The sequence below is a fragment of the Scyliorhinus torazame genome, chromosome 17 (genome assembly GCF_047496885.1).
Source record: "Scyliorhinus torazame isolate Kashiwa2021f chromosome 17, sScyTor2.1, whole genome shotgun sequence".
Lineage (NCBI taxonomy): Eukaryota > Metazoa > Chordata > Chondrichthyes > Carcharhiniformes > Scyliorhinidae > Scyliorhinus > Scyliorhinus torazame.
Genome location: NC_092723.1, coordinates 17,836,057 through 17,857,783, shown reverse-complemented (window position 1 = coordinate 17,857,783; position 21,727 = coordinate 17,836,057). Strand labels below are relative to the sequence as shown.

Below are 21,727 nucleotides of genomic sequence, written 5' to 3'. Positions count from 1 at the left end.
GATTGGCACTGCCAAGGGGCAGGGCCTGAAAGTGGTACTGGGGGGGGGGGGGCGGTGGGGGTGACCTTGCCATCAATTAGGGGTGAGGGGGCTGTAATGTTATTCTGAGACTGGGATATCCTTTAAAAGCGGCGGCCCGATCTCTGACGGTCCGACCTTGCCGGCTTCTTCGGGTCCCACGAAGCAAATCACCCAGGGCTTCAAAACACTTTCTAGGTGTGGGTTAATTGTGATCTGGATCACGCTGATCCACCCGACGGAAACTGCACCTCGTTTCCCGTCGGAGACCACACTCAAAAATAGTTTGGGAGAGCTCCGTCCAACATTTCACTATCGTGAGTGCCGGTGGTGATGTGATGGTCAAACGTTTGAAGTGCGGCCACTGTTGCAAAACAATACACAGCAGCCGATCTGTGCACAGCAAGCTCCCACAAACAGCAATGACCAAGTAATTTTAGTGATGCTGGTTGAAGGATAAGCATGAACTAGTGCACGCCGCCCCACTCACCATTGAGTAGTGCCACGTCACCTTTTGCACACACTTGATATCAGCACTTCCAACAGTGCAGCACCCTATCAGTGCCCGGTTCGCAGCCTGGATTATGTACTTCAGTGTCTGGAGTAGGATTTGAGCCCTCAATCCCCTGGGTTTAGGGTTGAGAATCCCATCCATTGAGCCAAACCTGACACCAAGCGTTGCGAATGACAGAAAATAAAGGCGATGACAATGGTGTAGCATTGAATTGTTCAATTATGTTCATCTGGTAATTGCTCTATGATCACTGTGGTTGATTGATTAAGCCTAGGTGTTGACTCAGAGCTAACAGATACTGCAGCCCGACTGAGAAATGAGCTGGGATTAGCATGGCTTCAGATATTTTGTGATTGCAGAGATATTGTAATGCATGGTAAATAAATCTGTTGTGGGGGGGGGGGGGGGGGGGGGAGGGGGGGGGGGGGCATGGTGGCGCAGTGGTTATCACTGCTGCCTCACGGCGCTGAGAACCCAGGTTTGATCCCAGCCATGGGTCACTGCCCGTGTGGAGTTTGTACATTCCCCCCATGTCGACGTGGGTCTCACCCCCCACAAGCCATGGGTCTCACCCCCACAAGCCAAAAAGATGTGCAGGTTAGGTGGATTGGCCACACAAAATTGCCCCTCATTTGGAAAAAAAATGAGTTGGATACTTTAAATTTATTTTTAAAAAGGGAATCCAACCTGTTGCACACTTAGAAACTATTGTCCCCTCCGCATTGCTCTGAGGGAGAAAAATGGGTGAAACACAACAGGTGGGTCGCTACCCCATTTTGCACTGGCCTGGGAAGACTGGGACTTTCCGTGAGGCAGGGAATATAGTCCTAATGCCCCCAGACAGGGAGGCGCACCGGGTCAGCAAGGAGACCAGGCCTTAATGTCACCTTCTCCCAGAGGCACCATTCTCTCTGAGCAAGGGCTGGTTACTATCAAGGCGACCTGTGAATCCATGAACTGTGTAGTAAACGGAAACCGCCACCTGGTGGCAGCGTGTACCACTGGCTTGAAAGTGAAACAATACCGAGAGGTAAATTTTGACTGAAAGGCTGGGAGCTAATCGACATCCCCGGCTGCAGATTGACGCAGAGGCAACAGTGCTATCATTGGAAAAAAAAAAAAATAGAGCCTGGGGAGTTACATAGGAACAGCAGGAGGCCATTCAGCCCTTTTGGCCGATACCAGTATTCAATTACAGATCTGTGGCAGATCTCCATCAACCTACTTTAGTTCTGTAACCCTGAAATTTGTCAGTTTCAGTATTAAAATTTTCAGTTGACCACCCAGCTTTTGGGGGGAGAAAGTTCCAGGTCTCCAGTATCCATTGTCTGAAGAAGTGTTCCCCGGCATCGCCCCTGAACAGCCTACCTTTAATATAAGTTTATGACTCCTTGTTGCAAACTTACCCCTGGTAAGTGTTTCCCTCTTTCTACTCTTCCAATTAATTTAAATATCTTAAACCCCCTCAATGAAGTTACCCTTTCATAAAAGGAAGGCATTGGGCACGGTTCAGCGACCCTGTTACGCCTGGCATGGATCCGGGTGCAACGGGTGAATCACACGTGAGCCCAAACCGGACTCGGAGCCGGGCACGGGAACGATCGCCAGTCACCCGACTGTCTCCACTCGGTGCGATCCGGATCCCGTCCTCGTCGGGCGAGATTGTTTAAATACCCAGACACTGGATTCACCCGGCACACAGGAGTCAATGGTGGCGCCTACGAGACCTCGCCAGGGCACCTCTGGAGACCGCTGGGTAGTCAGGGACAGGGCGGGATGGTACCGTGGCACTCCCCCTGGCAACCAGACACCTTGGCATTGCCAGCCCAGCACCCTGGCAGTGCCACCCTGTCATTGCCAGGGTGCCCGAATGACGCTGCCAGGGTTCGGGTCCGGGGGGGGTCTTGCAAAGGCCTTGCAATTAGAGACGGGTGAGAGGGTTAGGGTTCCTAGGTGCCTTGCAAAGGTTGGGGGTGAGGAGAGGGTAGATAAAGCGGGAGAGAATGAAAGTGGGGGAGGTTTGGGGGGGGGGGTGAGGGAGGGAGATTGGGGCAGCCAATCACAATGGCACCCCAACCTGCAAACAGCCAATCCTATTGGCGAAATCAGCTCCCAGTTTTAAGTCCGCTGAATCACGCCCATTCTTACAGCCTGCATTCCTCGCTCTGTGTTTTGGGTCTGGACTTTGGCCATGATGCAGAATCCCACCCCCCCCCCCACCCCAGCACAAAAAAATGTGACTAACGAGCCCAGAAATTGAAAGCACTGCTCCCGAACTTGGCACTTATTATTTTTGCGGGTGTGGGGTTGAAATGAGGCTCGGGTTCGTGCGTACGCTTTCTACAGAGGAAGCTGGCTGGTTAAATCATCAGCTGCTTCCACTGAAGTGGGATTCTGGCAGGCCAGGAGCGTGAAACCCAGAGTGTGCAGATTAGACCAGGTCTGAACCTGCAGGATTCATCTGGTTAGCCAGGGTACCTTATGGATCTGGTCCCGGAACACCATTGGGGTGAGGTAAGGTGCCCTTTAGTTGAGGTCAGGGGCCATTTGGGGTGGATCCAGTGCCCGTTGGAATTGTTAAACGTAGACACGAAAGTGTGCACAAAGCTCAAACTCTCAAGCTCACTGAAACTGTCAAAACTGTCAAAACGTCTATCAAAACGCACTGGCAAATGTCAAGGCATTTAAAAGAACTGCCCTTTAAATGTTTGAAAATAATGTCTGGATTATTAAAATAAATGTTTGCTTTGGGTACAGGGTAATGAGTTAGCAAAGAAGGTATGGGGTCATGTGGAGTGGGCACAGGGCATGAGGTGGCATGGGGAGTGTGTGGAGGGTGAGAGGGGTGAGGGCTGGAGGGATTTGTTTTAACTCCCTCACACAGCACCTGTGCACAGAGGCAGACATTCCGGCCAGCCTGCCTCTGCACCCGACAACCTCTGTACTTGCTCTTGGAGCAGAGGGCCCAAGGTCTAATCCAGCCCGCCCCCCCAGAACAAAAATCTCAACATCCAGCCTCCTTTGCCTCGGTTGGATTCATAGAATCCCCACATTACAGGAATAGTCCATTCAGTCCATTAAGTCTGCAACGATCCTCCGAAAGAGCATTCCACCTAGAGCCACTCCCCCCTCCCTATCCCCGTAACCGCACGTAACCTGCACATCTTTGTAGTCAGGAAAGATCCCATTCTGCGCACCCGACCCAAGAGTAAAAATCCAGGCCTTGTTGCATTGGTATTTGATTCCCCAATGACCGACTACAGCCTCGGGAGCTTTGCCAAACATGGGCCCGGGAAATTGTAATCACTTTTTGTTGGAAGGATCCCATAAACCATGTATAAATCCCAACAAGACTATCACCTTCAGCACCTGAATTTGATCACCCCTTAATCAGCTTTATTAACAAGCCTAGTCGGGACATGGAATAAAAACAGAAAATACTGGAAGTGATCAGCAGGTCAGGAAGCATCTGTGGGGAAAGAAATAGAGTTAAAGTTTCCGATAGAGGGCAGCGCAGTGGCACAGTAGTTAGCACTGCTGCCTCGCGGCGCTGAGGACCCGAGTTCGATCCGGGCCCTGGGCCACTATCCATATGGAGTTTGCACATTCTCCCTGTGTCTGCGCGGGTTTCACTCTCGTAACCCGAAACAAAAAGATGTGCAGGGTAGGTGAATTGGCCACGCTAAGTTGCCCCCTTAATTGGGAAACAAAGAATTGGGTACTCTAAATTTATTTTTTAAAAACTTTCCGATCAATGACCTTTTGTCGAATGTTGGCTGACCCATTGACTAGTTCCAGCATTTTCTGTTTATGTTTCAAGTCTCCAGCGTCTGACATATCATAGATGTGTCTCCGGTATTTTATCTTTGTCCGAGTTTCAATCTGATGTTCTACTTGCAAAGGTACCATCTATCTCAATGACTACTCTATGTAATCGGCAGAAACTGTGTAATGAAAGGCAGGAGTCTCTGACTGCTCGGAGTGACCAACTCACCAACGAAGCCCGCCGGGACGTCCTGCTCAGCGTCTTGGGAAGGGGTGGGCTCTCCAGCTGCAGCTTCTGCAGGAATTCCTCGGGTAGTCGAATATCCATTGGCAGCGACAGTCTCTTGCTGAAGTCCTGGGGTCAGGGGGATGGGGAAGGGAGGCAGGGTGGAGGAGGAAGAGAGAATCTATTAGGTCCGAGCGGAGCGGAGCATGACGTGGTTGGGCTGAATGGCTCGTTTCTCTCCCGCACTTTCTGTGCATTTTATTCAGTTTCACCAGCACTTGGAGCAGCTGAGGCGAATGGTGGGGAAAGGATATCCTGAGAGGATGAGGTGAATGGGCTGGAGCAGAAAATCCAGCACAGGCCAGTTTGGGTGATTGGTCTGCTCTGCGCTGTGAGTTCTGTGTAATTCTGTGCAATTCTCCTGTGGCAATCCAAACCCAAGCTTCAAGAATTAATCTCAAAATAGACCTACATTTATATAGCACCTGCAACCTAGTAAATCATCCCAAAGCAATCGACAACAGCATTATCAAACAAAATTTGAGTCATATAGGGAGATATTAGGTCAAAGGTTTGAGCGAAAAGGTAGGTTTAAACAAGTGGCTTAAATGAGGAAAGAGGACAGCAGTGGTTTAGGGAGAGAATTTCAAGTGTTTATCATAGAATTTACAGGCCATTCGGCCCATCCAGCCTGCACCAGCCCTTGAAAAGAGCACCCTACCCAAGCCCATGTCCCCACCCTATCCCCGTAACTCAGTAACCCCACCTCACCTTTTTGGACACGAAGGGCAATTTATCATGGGCAATCCACCTAAGCCGCACATCTTTGGACTGTGGGGGGAAACCGGAGCACCCGGAGGAAACCCACGCAGACACGGGGAGAACGTGCAGACTCCGCACAGACAGTGACCCAAGCCGGGAATCGACCCTGGTGCTGTGAAGCAACTGTGCTAACCACTGTGCTACCGTGCTGCCCAATTGGTGTGGGACCACCAATGGGGCAGTGATTAAAATAGGTGAGATGCTAGAGGCCGCAATGTGAGGTATGCAGAGCTCTCCGAGCGGTGTGGGGCTGGAGGGGATTACAAAGATAGGGAATGGTAAGATAATGGAGGGGTTTTATAGCGTGGATGTGAATTTTAAAATCAAGGCATTTGTGGATCAGGAATTTAATGTAGGTCAGTGAGCATCGGGGCAATAGGTGAACAGGGATTGGTGTGAGATGGGATACGTCAGGAGCGTTCTTGCTGAGCTCAGGCTGGTGGAGGCCAGCCAAGAGACCATTTGGATATTGAAGGCCAGTGACACAACCGGGCCTCCTGCCATTTATTGACACGCGGGCCTGAAGTGAGAGACTACATTGTACCTCCATTGAGAACCTGCGCTGTCGGTGATTCCTGTAACGCAAGGGATTTGGAGAATGAGCATCGTCTGGAGTTACCCGGTCCGTGTGCACATTTAAGGTCAGCGGAAGATTCTCATGTGCAATATCTAAGCCAAAGAAAACATCACTCATTAACCAGGACTGAAAATACATTCAAGGGGATTTGCTTTTTAGGATTTACTTATCACAATTTCCATAGAGACCGATAACTTTAAAAAGAACTTCCAGTTACTAGCTGAAAGACGTCATGACACGATTTCCCGCTTTAAACTTTTACTGTAACAAATGACTAAAATATTATCAATTAAGCAGCATTTTCCTGTTGTTGGTAACTTATACTTTAAACTACAGAAAATGATGTTCCTTTTTGATACTGTAAAAACCCTCACGATACCTTCAGGGATGATCCAATGATCACCCCGTGTGGCTCGTGGAATAAGTGATCATGAAACCAACACTTAAAAGCCGGCCTATTTTGGGACCAGCGTGATCAGTAGTCACGGTTGGGACCTATGTGCTGTATGCCGTGTTGAAGCCTTTTCCTTTGACTAGAAAATAAACCTATGTTTGGATCACCTTCTCGCGTCTCCTGAAGATTTTATATGTACCTATCACCCATTGCACTCTCCACAGAATTATAGTACTTTCAGAAAACATCCCACAGTTGTTGCCAGCTTCCAGTGGGTTCCTGTATCTCCACTTCATCGAGTAGTAACTTTGAATGACCGTCTCCAAGCACTTTCATAGATGTCGGTGCGTTTCTTCCACCACCAGCGGTATAGCCTGTACCGATTTGTCTTCTTCTCTGGCCATGCTAGGACGTATCTCCTGGAATCCTTAGATAGCTACAGGATGCATCTGGCTGTGGTAGCTCACAAAGCCAAGTAGCCTCTTCTCTCTGTTAACCACACCAAATTGCCGCCTGCCTGTGTTATTCATTAAGTTGTAGGGAAGCCTGTGACCTGATCTCAAAAATGACTTCCTCTACCCTCGTCCCCATGGCAATGTGAACACATTAACTTTGCAATACAAGAGTGAGTGCGCTTTGGAAAAGCACTTTGTCGGCTGCAGAGTGCTTTGGGACGTCCTGAGATTGGGTAAGACGCTGTAAAAAAAAATGCCAGTCTTTCTTTAAGTGAATTTGTGGTGTGTGTCCAAAAATAATTTCCATTTGAACAGTAAGTTACAGGTAATAACACCATGCACTGCAACTTGGGGGTGCAAGGCACCACACCAAGAGGGTATCTGGGGAAATTGGCCATACTGAATTTAATATGAGCTATATATATATATATTTATACATACATTTATATACATGTGTATACACACACATACATGGTATGTATATATTGATATATATAGTGACACCACAAGTCAAAGGCAGAATGGAACAATTGACTAATTTGCCATCAATCATGCCTGGAGATTGAACCGCTGTAAATGGTTGCGATTAATTTTATGTGTATGTTTTGTATTGAAAAAAAGTATCTCCACTCACTGCATTTTGCTGGAGAAATAATACTGTTGTTATTGGGAAACCCTATTTCTTGCAGCTCTGGTTTTGAAAACTTTTTAAGTCTAGGGTTCGCAGAGTTTGTTAATTGAAAACACAAATCCCCCGGTCTCCCTCTCATTGGCTGATACATCAGTGTCAATGTTCGTTCTGTATGATGGCAACACTAACCAATTAATTGGAGCGTGCATTTCAGAAATGCATTCAATTCCCAAGTGCCATAAATTACTTCTGGTTTCCCAGGCACAAGAGGAATCCCACAAGGATCGCAGGAGCCGATTGTTATGAATAGATTGCAGAGCTTGCCAGATGTGATCACTGTCCACCTCCGCTACAGTATCGCATAGTTTGTTTGGTGGGCAAATCATGTTTTAATCACAGGAAAGTGGCACCTTTGATTGGCTGCCCACCCACTTTACTTTCACGATAAAGAAAATGGAGAAACAGTGAAAAACAAGACACTCAGCCTGGATTGTGATTGGCAGACATTGCTGGTGGAGGGGTTTGGGGACGCTAGCGTTGGGGAAATTTACTTATGAAAAAAACGATCAGGTCAAAGCAACCACCTGCCAGGGTTTTCTCTCACAGCCACCGTTGATATGATTCAGGACAACCACCTGAACTTCTAACATTGAAAACAGGAGCAGGAGGAGGCTATTAGGTCCATTGAGCCTGCTCCGCCATTCATTATAATCATGGCTGATCATCAAGTTCAATACCCTGATCCCGTCCCCCCCCCCCCCCCAGCTCCTTTTCTCCTTTTATCCCCTCCACCCCAAATGCTACATCGAAACGCTTATCGGAAACATACACCGGATGGAAACAGAGTTTATCTGGGTGTTTCCCAGCGCTCGCAGTGTCGGGAAACACCACGCTATCTACTGGGACTCTGGTTATATTCTGGGCCTCAGCTGGGACTGTCCCACCGAGGCCGCGCTTCATCCCGTTTCCTGCACTGATTTGCAAAATAGTGATCACGAAGTCTCGCAAGATTGGGTTGTATCTCGGAATCTCCAGGCATTGGCCGGTTATGCCGCGCTGTCTTTCAGGGGGAAACACAGCTGGTAGGTCAAAAAGGACCTGACATCACAGAGGTATGAACACAGGTGATCAACAACTTGGTCAAAATGGTAGGTTTTAGGGCAGCACGGTGGCGCAGTGGGGTAGCCCTGCTGCCTCACGGCGCCGAGGTCCCGGGTTCGATCCCGGCTCTGGGTCACTGTCCGTGTGGAGTTTGCACATTCTCCCCGTGTTTGCGTGGGTTTCGCTCCCACAACACAAAGATGTGCAGGGTAGGTGGATTGGCCAGGCTAAATTGCCCCTTGACTGAAAACAAAAATGAATTGGACACTCTAAATTTTTTTTTAAATGGTAGGTTTTAAGGAGCATCTTAAAGGTGGAGAGGGAAACAGTGAGGCTGAGAGTTAGGGAGGGAATTGAAGAGGTTAGCGCCCAAGGCAGCCATATGCACTGCCACCATTGGCAAAGAAAAGTGAAGAAAATATTTCAGGTAATTGAGTTTGACAAAAACAAAACAATATCAGCAACAGGATCCCAAAACGCAGGGGCTGGTTTAGCACACTGGGCTAAATAGCTGGCTTTTAAAGCAGACCAAGGCAGGCCAGCAGCACGGTTCAATTCCCGTAACAGCCTCCCCGAACAGGCGCCGGAATGTGGCGACTAGGGGCTTTTCACAGTAACTTCATTTGAAGCCTACTTGTGACAATAAGCGATTTTCATTTCATTTCATTATAGAAGCCAGAAGAGTTAGTCACTGAGCCCCTTCAAATCTGTTCTACCGTCCGACTCGATCACTGCTGCCACTCCACGACTGGTCTTGGTTCTTTATCGATTGCACTTGTCTGACAAAACTGCCAATCTCAGTTTTTCAATGGCCAATCAATCTGACCGTAACCCCCCCCCCCCCCCCCCCCCCCCACCATCCCTCCCCACTCCACAGCCTCGAAAGCATTTTTCGAGGAGAGAGTTTCAGATTTCCACTACCGATGGTGTGAAGAAGTGCTCCCTGACTTGGGAAGCCGAGCTCTGGGTTTAAGGCTGTGCCCAGTCGTCAGAAGAACTTCAAAGAAAGAATTTGCTCCCAGGTTAACAGCTTATTGCTCCTCTCGGCATTATCACAAATCACAGTAATGAGGTACAGCCACTGTTGTCAGCCTGGCTGCCCCATCACACACTGCGATCTGCACCCACAGTGAAATGGCTGACCAATTCATCCATTTATTAATTGTGAGCGATCATTTGTGCCTTTATATCAGAATTCAGCCAACCTCTCGTCAGAAAACATCCCACGAAATTTCATTTCACTGCAGACAAATTTTCACTTTCAGGAACACCCCGGGGTGTAGTCACAAGCGCCTGGCTCCTTTAGGAGCACATCCTCTTCTGAAACAGAGGCTGTGCATCAAGTCCCAGCTCAGAAGCTTCAGTAAGCATCCAGCCTGACCCTTCAGCACCGTCCTGGGGATCTGTGGTGTTTTGGATAAAACAACTCGATGGGCCGAATTGGCCTCCTATTGCACTGTAAGTTCTAGGTCTATGTCTATTTCACTGAGACTCGAACTACTCCGAAGCACTATTTCGAAGGAGAGCCAAGGGTTTTCCCTCGAGTCCCTCAGCGAATGTCACTTAAAAAAAGACAAACAATTTGGTGGCTAGCTGTGCGCAAAGTGGTTGCCTTTCCTGCACATCAACAACACCTACGCTCCGAAAGTACTTCATTGGCTGTAAAGAGCTCGCGGGCTTCTTGAGCTTGTCGAAGACGTTAGAAAATGCAATTTCGTCCTTTGGATGCGGTGAATTATAAAGTACAATTATCAAGTTACAAAAGTGTTCTTTTTAAATAAATTTAGTGTATTCAATTTTTTTTTCCCCCAATTAAGGGGCAATTTAGTGTGCCCAATTCACCTACCCTGCACATCTTTGGGTTGTGGGGATGACACCCAAGCAGACATGGGGAGAATGTGCAAACTCCACACTGTGACCCAGGGCCAGGATCGAACCTGGGACCTCGGCGCCGTGAGACAACAGTGCTAACCACTGCGCCACCGTGTCGTCCTTAGAAAAGTGATCTTTCCGCTTTCCCAACAGTTAGTGGGATATGTTAACCCGAGGCACTGCCCAGGATTCTCCATTTGGGAGACGATGTTCTGCCCCCAGAGGTGAATTGGAACTGATTTCAATCCAGGAAGTATTTCAGTATCTGCCGCCATGCAAATTTATGCATGGTGAGGAATACGAGAGGTTCCCGAAGGGATCCCGCAAGCTGGCCGCCATTTTGTGCAGGCGGCCCGATAGCGAGGTTCCGCGGCTGGCCATACCCCCCCAGCATCGGAAAGCAGCCCCCCCACCCCCAAATATTCTGGGTCCCCCTCCCTTCCACCAAGTATGGGGGGTGACCCAAACATCTACCCCCCCCCCCCCCAGGGACCCCCTGAATAGAGGGATCCCCCGAAACCTCTGGATAGGGGGACACCCACCCAGCCCAGAGAGCCGCTGCAGGAGGAGGAGGGGGAGCAGATGGCGGAGTTGGGGTGATGCAGCAAAGGCAGACGAGGCTGAAGGAGAAGGTGGAGGATCTGGAGAACCGCTCCAGGAGGCAAAACGTGAGGGTTGTTGGGATTTAAGGTGCAGGGGCCGCGGAGTATGTGGCGAGTATGCTGGATAAGTTGACGGGGGAGGGGGCCTTTGACTTGACTCTCGAGTGGAGAGAGCGCACAGGGCGCTGAGGAGAAGGCCGCAGTTGGGGGGGGGCACAGAGGGCGATGATGGAGCGGCCGCATCGCTTTTTGGTTAAGGGAAAGATCCTACGATAGGCGAGGCCGACCAGAAAGTGTACTTAGGAAGGGAGTGGTCGGCGGGTCTACCAAGACCTGGGCACGGAGTTGGCGAAGAGGAGGGCCGAGTTCAAAGTTAAGGGCTGCCCTCTTAAAACGGAGGTGAAGTTTGGGGTTTTGTACCCGGCCTGCCTGTGGGTGACAGTCCAGAAACAGGAGCTCTATTTTGAAATGCCAGAGAAGGCCTTGGACCTTATGAGGGACTGGGAGGAATGTGAGGACATTGAACTTTGGAGGAGATTTGTGTGCTTTGCAAAGTGCATGAGGGTGGGTAACCCGGGGCAGGTCTTGGCAGGGGAGCTATGGTGGTGAGTGTGTTTCTTGTTACTCTTTGTGAGTTGGCGGTTGGGAGGATCGGGGGGGACCTGGAGGGAGGAGGAGAAGTTGGAGGTCTTGGGCGGGGGCCACCATGCTATCTGGGTGGGCTAGTTAATGGGAGTGAAGTGGGGGGGGGGTTGCCAGGAGGAATCTGTGGGGGGGGGATGGGGTTAGATTTTTGTTTGAGGATGAGAGGCGGGGAGGGGGTGAGGGTTGCTGGCAAGGGTGTGGTTGGTGTTGTTTAGTTGGGAAGGGACCGGTAGTGGTGGACATCTGGGGATCAGATGGGTTTTGTGAAGGGAAGGAAGTTGTTGGTGGATGTGCGGAGACTACTCAATGTAATCTTGATGCCTTCGGAGGGGCAGGAGGTTCAGGTGGTCGGGCAATGGACGCAGAGAAGGTTTTTGATCGGGTGGAGTGGGTGTATTTGTTGGAGGAGCTGGGGCGAGTCAGGCAGGTGTTTGTGGATTAGGTCTGGCTACTGTACAGGAAGCCGGTGGTTAGTGTGCAGAAGATCCGAGTGAGTTTGGGATACTTTGGGCTACACTGTACGATGAGGCACGGGTGCCCGCTCTCCCCGTTGCTTTTCGCCTTGGCAATAGAGCCGTTGCCAATGCCACTTGGGGCATCAAGGGTTTGGAGAGTGATTGAGCGGGCGAGGGAGTGCGAACATAGGGTCTCGCTACATGCGGACAATCTGTTATTATATCTCACCGACCCGGTGGGCAGCGTTGAGGGTATTATGGAGATTTGGGGGGAATTCAGCCAGTTTTCGGGATGCAGGTTGAGCACAGGAAAGAGTGGGGTGTTCTGAACTAATGGCATTAATCTGTCCCTGATCAAACCTTGCCTGTTCAAGTGGAGATAGATTCTCTCCTTCAGAATTTTCTCCATTAGTTTCCCTACCACTCACTTGAGACTCTCTGGCCTGTAGTTCACCGGCTTATCTCTACAACACTTCTTAAATAGTGGAACCACATTCATGGTTCTCCAGTCCTCTAGCACCTCTCCCGAGAATAATTAAAAAGTTGGGTCAGATCTTCTCCCTCACCTCCCAAGGAGCCTGGGACACATTTCATCCGGACCTGGAGATTTCTCCAATTTTAAACCTTCCAAAACATCCAATACCTTGTCACTCCCTAAGTCAATTTGCTCAAGACTCTTGCAGTCTCTCTCCCTGAGTTTCATACCTACATCCTCATTCTCTTGGGTGAAGATGGATGTAAAGTATTCATTCAACACCCTACCAATGTCCTCTGGTTCCACCCACAGATTGTCCCCTTGGTCCCTAATGGGCCCTACTCTTTCCTTGGTATCCTCTTCCATCACATCTCCCTTTAGCCTTCTCTACACAGAGTAGAACAGTTATCTCTCCAACAGATTCCACTCACTACTATTCTGGTAGAGCCATTTACTCAATTTACAATGAGGAGGTTGAAACTCCTTTGGGAACTGATGAGATCGCCCCTGCCATTGGACTGAATAACCATACACTTCATCACAAGTCCACCATGATAGTAGCATTCCTAAACTACAAAATGTGCTGAATATCTCAGCCCCATGGCCTGTATTACTGAGAATGACAGGATAACAATATCAGGAGGGATAGATTCTACTCCTCTGGCCAAAAGCTGTGGAGATCCTTTAGTGTTACCACCATTAGAAGTGTCACCTCCTGACTCCCCAAAGCCTGGCTACCATCCACAAGACACAAGTCAGGAGTCTGATGGAATACTCTCCACTTGCCTGGATGAATGAAGCTCCGACAACACTCAATAAATTTGACATAATCCAGGACAAAGCAGTTCCTTTAATTGGCATCCCATCCACCACCTTAAGCATGCACTACCTCCACAATCATAGGGTCATTTTTATAATGGAAAGTGGCAACAGAGTGTACCATCTACAAAATGCACTCCAGAAACTCGGTAAGCTCCCTTTGACAGCAGCTTCCAAACCCCCACTCTCTACCGCCTAGAATAACAAAGGTCGTAGATGCAAGTTCCCCTCCAAGTCACACACCATCCTGACTTGGAACTATATCGTTGTTGCTGCCCTGTCGCAGGGTCAAAATCCTGGATCTCCATCCCTAACAGACCTGAGTGAGTACCTACACCAGATGGACTGCTCAAGACATTTTGGAGGACAATTAGGGATGGGTAACAAATGTTGGCACTGCCAATAATGTTCACATCCCATGAATCAATAAAAAAATACAGCATGGAAAGTTTACCCAGTTGCTTTCCATTATAAAAGTGGGCAAAGGAATATGACTTAAAATTATCATCCGCTCTGTAGCCTGAGCTTCGCTTAAGACTTCTGCAAATCCCATGAGAGATTGACAAGCATACAAAAAAATATATTAAAAGGCAATATATGATGACTGACCCCTTCTAGAAATATGCCTGATTTACATTTTATCTGTCAGTTCAATGTTAGGAGAGTGGTGGGATGATGTTAATGTTGGATGAAATGTTTTCTGACTGTAAATATTGTTGATCAGATGAAAGGTCACTTCGCTTAATATTAGAATCATCTTTCCACTTGTCGGAGATTTTTATTGTTGCTTTACTGATACGTTTTGCGAACAGTGATCTGTTTGGATGGTTCTTCATCTGCCATTTGCATCTACTGGGGAAAAGGTTGGTTGATTCTCCACCCAATACAGTGAAAGGAGGAGAAAACGTGGTCACCAGTGTGTTACCCCGAGCTAATATGCCTGGGGTAGAGAGGAGCAAAGGGAACAGAATTAGAAAGTGAAGAACAGATATGGCAAACTGAACCATGACTCGGAGAAAGGAAGATCTTTACTGTAAAGGGCGGTAGCGATGATGGGGAGGGAGAGATGTGCAGGTTAGGTGGATTGGCCATACTATATTGCCCCTTAGTATCCAAACATGTGCAGGTTCGGTGGATTGGACAGGGCAGCACAGTAGCACAGTGGTAAGCACAGCTGCTTCACAGCTCCAGGGTTTGATTCCCGGCTTGGGTTACCGTCTGTGTGGATTTGCACGTTCTCCCCATGTATGCATGGGTTTCCTCCAGGTGCTCCGGTTTCAACCCACAGTCCAAAGGTTAGGTGGATTGACTAAGCTAAATTGCCGCTAGCAGGTTAAAAAAGGTTATGTGGGGTTACGGGGACAGGGTGGAGGTGTGGGGTTAGGTAAGGTGCTCTTTCCAAGGGCCGGTGCAGACTCGATGGGCCGAATGGCCTCCTTCTGCACTGTAAATTTTATGATTCTATATTTCCCTTAGTGTCCAAAGATGTGCAGGTTAGGTGGGTTATGGGGATAGGGCAGGGGAGTGGGCCTCGATAGGGTGCTCTTTCAGAGGGTCGGTGCAGACTCGATGGGCTGAATGGCCTCCTTGTGCGCTGGAGGGATTCTTTGGCTGCAAAATCTAACAGCAACGAACCTTCCACAGCTGGCAGGTGAATGCTAATTATTGTCACCGCATGGGATGCATGCATGATTTATTTTAATTATCTTGCTGCTGTTTATTAATGCTTATTTTTGTCAAGCAGAATAATGAGAATTGGAATATCAAAGGAAACGGATGTGGGACTGCACACGATTGCTGCCAAAAAGCTTTTAGAATTCAAAGAGTATTCTCTCTGCCCACATCTCTTTGATCCTGTAGATTAACACTTGTACCACACAAAGCCCGAAACGTTAACCCATTTAGTGTCAGGGACCAACATTTTCCCAATTGCAAAATGTCGACAAGAGGCTAAGGCCCAGGGTGTGACACATCACAAAGTTGAATCGAGTGAGAGGTGACGAGGTGAATCAAGGAGGGGTTACATAATGCCAAACTTGGTCAAGGTTTATTGACGAATGGAAGGCTTACAAAATTTTCTTCTCATAGAATCATAGAATTTACAGTGCAGAAGGAGGCCATTCGGCCCATTGAGTCTGCACTGACTCTTGGATGTGGGCATCACTGGCAAGGCCAGCATTTACTGCCCATCCCTAATTGCACCTGAGAAGGTGGGGGTGAGCTGCCATCTTAAACCGCTGCTGTTCATGTGGTGTAGGTACACCCACAGTGCTGTTGGGACAGGAGCTCCAGTACTTTGGTTCAGCGACAGTGGAGGAAGTTGACCGAGTTCCAAGTTGGGATGGTGAGTGACCTGGATGGGGAATTGCAGGCAGTGGTGTCCCAATGCATCTGCTGCCCGTGTCCCTCTAAATGGTAGAGGTTGTGGGTTTGGAAGGCGGTGTCAAAGGCACCTTGGTGAGTTGCTGCAGTGCATCTTGTAAAAAGTACACGCTGCTGCCTCTGTGCGCCGATGGTGCAGGGATTGAATGTTTAAGGTGGTGGATGAGGTTTAAATGAAACAGGCTGCCTTTTTTCAATGTTGTTGAGCTTCTCGCGTTTTATTGGAGCTGCACTTACCCAAGCAAGTGGAGAGTATTCGTCACATTCCTGACTTGTGCCTTGTAGATGTTGGCCAGTCTTTGTCGAGCCAGGAGGTAAGTTGTTTGACTTCAGTTGAGAACTTCAGAGGTTCAGTGATGTTACACCTCTTGGTACAGATGTTCACGATACCAGAGCACAAGTCATAGAACTGGACCTTTAGCCAAGGGACATTTTTGAGAATCACAAGTCTCTGGAAGTCACCATTAGCAGGAGCACAGACTTGGTAAGTTCACTTAGTGAGGAGTAAGGGATGTCACACAATGTCACCAGTGGTAATATTCCTGATTAGATAAGCTTATGTTAGAGAATCCAGTGTTGAAGGATGGAGAAGTGCACTGGGAGAGGGAGACGATGGCCGGGATTTTCCTTTGGGAGTCCGCTCCGCTACTGCTGCCAGCGAGGACGGAGAATTTGGTGGCGGGATTCTCGCACAATTACAAAATTTCCTGTCAATGGGATTTCTCATTGTAACCATCCAACGCTGCTGGGAAATCTATGGGTGGGGCTGCACTATTGGCATGACCAGAGCATCCCACCGCCAGTGAACTGCCACCTATTACAACATGGAGTGACTGGGTTCAAGGTATCGCACGGTGGGGTTAGTGTTAACTCTGGGTGATGGCATAAAATGGACAATATTGGATTACCATCCTGGTATACATCAAGGCTCTGCGTTCCCTTCTAATGACTTCAATAGCAAGAAACATTGAAGATGATGAACTGGATTCTCCGATTCTGGGGCTATGTCCCCACGCCGACATGGGAACGGTAGAGCACCTGGTTCCATGGCCGCGCATGCACGCGCCTTTCTAATCTCAGGCCCAATGCGAGGAATGTGAGACGCCCTCCAGAAAGCAGGGGGGAAAGGGTGGAAGTAGCAAGAATTCCATTTTTGTGGAGACAAAAGGGGTGGTATTTATCGAAATCGTATTAAAACGTCTAAATCATTGACATGGATCCTCAGTTGAAAGGACCAATCAGTTTGAATATGTATTGTCCCCTGTGATACTGGCACTGGTGGATTTAGACATTGCATTTTTGACACACTAGTTGCCAGAGAAACCCGCCAAATACATCCTCACCTCACAGCAAGCAGTTAGTCTGAAGGGTTGCGGTAGGACCGATACTCGCAATTTGCCACAGAACATTCCCGAAGCGTTTACTAACTATATTAGACCATACTGACAAAGCATCTTCAACACATCGGAAAGCAAAACATCCGTGTGGCATTGAGAAAGAAAGACTTGCATTTAGATAGCTGCAAGAGTCTTAGAAACACATTTCCACTTCAAAGTCTAACCACAATTGTGATGCTGGAAGCGTGGCAACTTAACTTTTGCACAGCCAGTTCCCACAAACAAGCACCAAGATAAGGATCAGATAATCTGTGCTGAGATACTGGTTGAAGGATAAAAATAAGCCAGGACACCATATCTGCTCTTCTATGTATTGTCGCCAGGAGATTGTTTACTTACAGAAGGTTCCACCCACAGAGTCTAGATTATGTCAAAATGATGACGTATACTAGGGGATTTTTACAGTAACTTCATTGCAGTGCATTGTGAACCTACTTGTGACACTAATAAAGATTATTATTATAAAAGTGAAGCACGGGTATAGCAATGACCAGTCCTGCCAGAGCCTTGAGTTTATATCTCATTATGCATGCTTCAATAATTGTTCTCAATTCATTCTTAGCTCCCCGAAGGTTTAACTTGATTGTCTACAATTTTAATGTTTTAATTCTATTTGGCGAAAGCACCTGAAGATCGAGACGGTGGTAAAAGCCTTGCTGAAGGTGATTCCTGGGGAACAGCATTTGTAGAACGGGGAAGGTTAAAAAGGGGCATTTTTGCCGGGCAGTTGCTGAAGAAGCGGTAAACAAACAAATGTGCTTTGTGAGTATAGGCAGAAGAGATGGTGTCTGTGATATCTGTTTGTGTTTATTAGATACAATCTGGCACAGTACGAACACAAATTAGTCAGTAGTGACTCTTTAGATTAGCACAGTATGCCTTCTCCCTCTAATTTTCTAATATTATCTCTAAAAACGAGATCCGGAATTTCCGGAAGCATATTCACAGAAGCACTTTTTCCACACAGCAGAAACTTGGAAAATTCTACCTCAAAAGGTCTTGAGAGCTTTTAAGACTGCGATGAATGGAGAGTTGTTTTTTTTGTTGGGTAAGGGCATCAAGGAATGCAGTGCAAAGGCGGGTGAATGGAACTGAGGTGCAGAGAACCCCATATCTAATTGAATGGTCAAGCAGGCCCCCTCTGTTCCTAATGTTCCAGATTTTGGCCTCTTCTGAAGTCAGACTGTGCTGAGTTCTGGTTACACAGCTGCTGAAATCCTCGCTGTGGTAGGTCATCGATGGATCCAATTTTCTTGGCTGAGCTTCAACGGTGAGTATCAACTCATTAACGGGTTGTCGGAGGGGGAGGGGGGCCATGGTGTTGGGGCGGGAAGGGGGATATCATCTTTGGCAAGCTTCATACTACCTGCCCTGACACCACACATGCTTGCCACCCCACATTGATTCTGTATACACCTCCCGCTGCCTCAGGAAGGCAGACAGCATTATCAGAGACCCCTCCCACCCAGGCATTGCCTTCTTCCAGACGCTTCCATCAGGCAGAAGGTACAGAAGTCTGAAGACTCGCACATCCAGACATAAGAACAGCTTCTTCCCCACAGCTACAAAACTCCTCAACGACTCCCCCTCGGACTGATCTGTTTCCTGGACGAACACTATTCACGATGCCCTATGCAGTTCTTGCTCATGTATTTGCTTTGTTTGGCCCCTTGTTCCGCACTGTAACCAATCATTGTTTGTCGATGTACCATTTGTCAATGTTCTCTGTTGATTATTCTTTTGTCTACTATGTACGTACTGTGTACGTTCCCTCGGTCGCAGAAAAATATTTTTCACTGCACTTCGGTACATGTGACAATAAATCAAATCAAATCAAACCAAATCCAACATTTACCTTTCCTGTTCAGCCCAACCAATGGCAACATATAAAAGAGGAGTAGGCATTATGCCTTTCGAGCATCTATGTCTCAGCCTACCATGCACAGTGTGACCCGATCACACACAGGCAACTCAATTAAGCCACTGGAGAATATCGGCTCCTGAAGAGTACATCACCAAGCATCAGGCACAGGGCACTTGGTGCTAGGTGACGTCTTGCCAAGGGCATACCGATCCTTTCCTGTGTCCAGCGCCAATCCAATAGATAGGTGTAAATTTAAAATATCAAATTTCAATGTTACTATTGCTTGGTAGCTCCACTGATCAAAAACAAAGAGAAACTTTTGTGAATGGTCATGGCCAACAAGTCAGAAATCTAAACAGGCACCGGTCAGTCAATCAGTGATCCACAGGATAACGGTCAGCCAGTAATCTAACAGGATACTGAATGGTCAGTCAGTAATCTAACAGGATACTGAATGGTCAGTCAGTAATCTAACAGGATACTGAATGGTCAGTCAGTAACCTAACAGGATACTGAATGGACAGTCAGCAATCTAACAGGATACTGAATGGACAGTCAGCAATCTAACAGGATACTGAATGGACTGTCAGTAATCTAACAGGATACTGAATGGTTAGTCAGTAATCTAACAGGATACTGAATGGTCAGTCAGTAATCTAACAGGATACTGAATGGACTGTCAGTAATCTAACAGGATACTGAATGGTCAGTCAGTAATCTAACAGGATACTGAATGGTCAGTCAGTAATCTAACAGGATACTGAATGGTCAGTCAGTAATCTAACAGGATACTGAATGGTCAGTCAGTAATCTGACAGGATACTGAATGGAATGTCAGCAATCTAACAAGATACTGAATGGTCAGTCAGTAATCTGACAGGATACTGAATGTTCAGTCAGTAATCTAACAGGATACTGAATGGACAGTCGGTAATCTAACAGGATACTGAATGGTCTGTCAGTAATCTAACAGGATACTGAATGGACTGTCAGTAATCTAACAGGATACTGAATGTTCAGTCAGTAATCTAACAGGATACTGAATGGTCTGTCAGTAATCTAACAGGATACTGAATGGTCTGTCAGTAATCTGACAGGATACTGAATGTTCAGTCAGTAATCTAACAGGATACTGAATGGTCAGTCAGTAATCTAACAGGATACTGAATGGTCAGTCAGTAATCTGACAGGATACTGAATGGACTGTCAGTAATCTAACAGGATACTGAATGTTCAGTCAGTAATCTAACAGGATACTGAATGGTCAGTCAGTAATCTAACAGGATACTGAATGGTCAGTCAGTAATCTGACAGGATACTGAATGGACTGTCAGTAATCTAACAGGATACTGAATGGTCAGTCAGTAATCTAACAGGATACTGAATGGTCAGTCAGTAATCTAACAGGATACTGAATGGTCAGTCAGTAATCTAACAGGATACTGAATGGTCAGTCAGTAATCTGACAGGATACTGAATGTTCAGTCAGTAATCTAACAGGATACTGAATGGTCAGTCAGTAATCTAACAGGATACTGAATGGTCAGTCAGTAATCTGACAGGATACTGAATGTTCAGTCAGTAATCTAACAGGATACTGAATGGACAGTCAGCAATCTAACAGGATACTGAATGGTCAGTCAGTAATCTAACAGGATACTGAATGGTCAGTCGGTAATTAACAGGATACTGAATGGTCAGTCAGCAATCTAACAGGATACTGAATGGTCAGTCAGCAATCTAACAGGATACTGAATGGTCAGTCAGTAATCTAACAGGATACTGAATGGTCAGTCAGTAACCTAACAGGATACTGAATGGTCAGTCGGTAATTAACAGGATACTGAATGGTCAGTCAGCAATCTAACAGGATACTGAATGGTCAGTCAGCAATCTAACAGGATACTGAATGGTCAGTCAGTAATCTAACAAGATACTGAATGGTCAGTCAGTAATCTAACAGGATACTGAATGGTCAGTCGGTAATTAACAGGATACTGAATGGTCAGTCAGTAATCTAACAGGATACTGAATGGTCAGTCAGTAATCTAACAGGATACTGAATGGTCAGTCAGTAATCTAACAGGATACTGAATGGTCAGTCAGTAATCTGACAGGATACTGAATGGAATGTCAGCAATCTAACAAGATACTGAATGGTCAGTCAGTAATCTGACAGGATACTGAATGTTCAGTCAGTAATCTAACAGGATACTGAATGGACAGTCGGTAATCTAACAGGATACTGAATGGTCTGTCAGTAATCTAACAGGATACTGAATGGACTGTCAGTAATCTAACAGGATACTGAATGTTCAGTCAGTAATCTAACAGGATACTGAATGGTCTGTCAGTAATCTAACAGGATACTGAATGGTCTGTCAGTAATCTGACAGGATACTGAATGTTCAGTCAGTAATCTAACAGGATACTGAATGGTCAGTCAGTAATCTAACAGGATACTGAATGGTCAGTCAGTAATCTGACAGGATACTGAATGGACTGTCAGTAATCTAACAGGATACTGAATGTTCAGTCAGTAATCTAACAGGATACTGAATGGTCAGTCAGTAATCTAACAGGATACTGAATGGTCAGTCAGTAATCTGACAGGATACTGAATGGACTGTCAGTAATCTAACAGGATACTGAATGGTCAGTCAGTAATCTAACAGGATACTGAATGGTCAGTCAGTAATCTAACAGGATACTG

The 21,727-nt window shown here is 47.2% G+C and overlaps 1 protein-coding gene and 1 long non-coding RNA gene across 4 annotated transcripts in view; one reads left to right on the top strand and one right to left on the bottom strand.

The window, feature by feature from the left end:
- The window catches only part of LOC140393752 (cyclin-dependent kinase 18-like), a 136,925-nt gene that overhangs the window by 60,932 nt on the left and 54,266 nt on the right, over positions 1-21,727 (bottom strand). For 2 of the 3 annotated variants that reach the window (XM_072480135.1, XM_072480136.1), the window contains exons 3-4: positions 5,890-6,014; positions 4,527-4,652 (exon numbers count right to left, since the gene is read on the bottom strand). In XM_072480135.1, coding sequence (XP_072336236.1) covers positions 4,527-4,652; positions 5,890-6,014 — 251 coding nt within the window. The remainder of the gene's footprint in view (positions 1-4,526; positions 4,653-5,889; positions 6,015-21,727) is intronic. The other variant, XM_072480137.1, reaches the window with a different exon arrangement.
- LOC140393753 (uncharacterized) overlaps positions 1-21,727 on the top strand; it is a 106,023-nt gene that overhangs the window by 71,679 nt on the left and 12,617 nt on the right. Inside the window, exon 4 of the long non-coding RNA XR_011935723.1 lies at positions 18,310-18,420. This is a non-coding gene — a long non-coding RNA (uncharacterized lncRNA). The remainder of the gene's footprint in view (positions 1-18,309; positions 18,421-21,727) is intronic.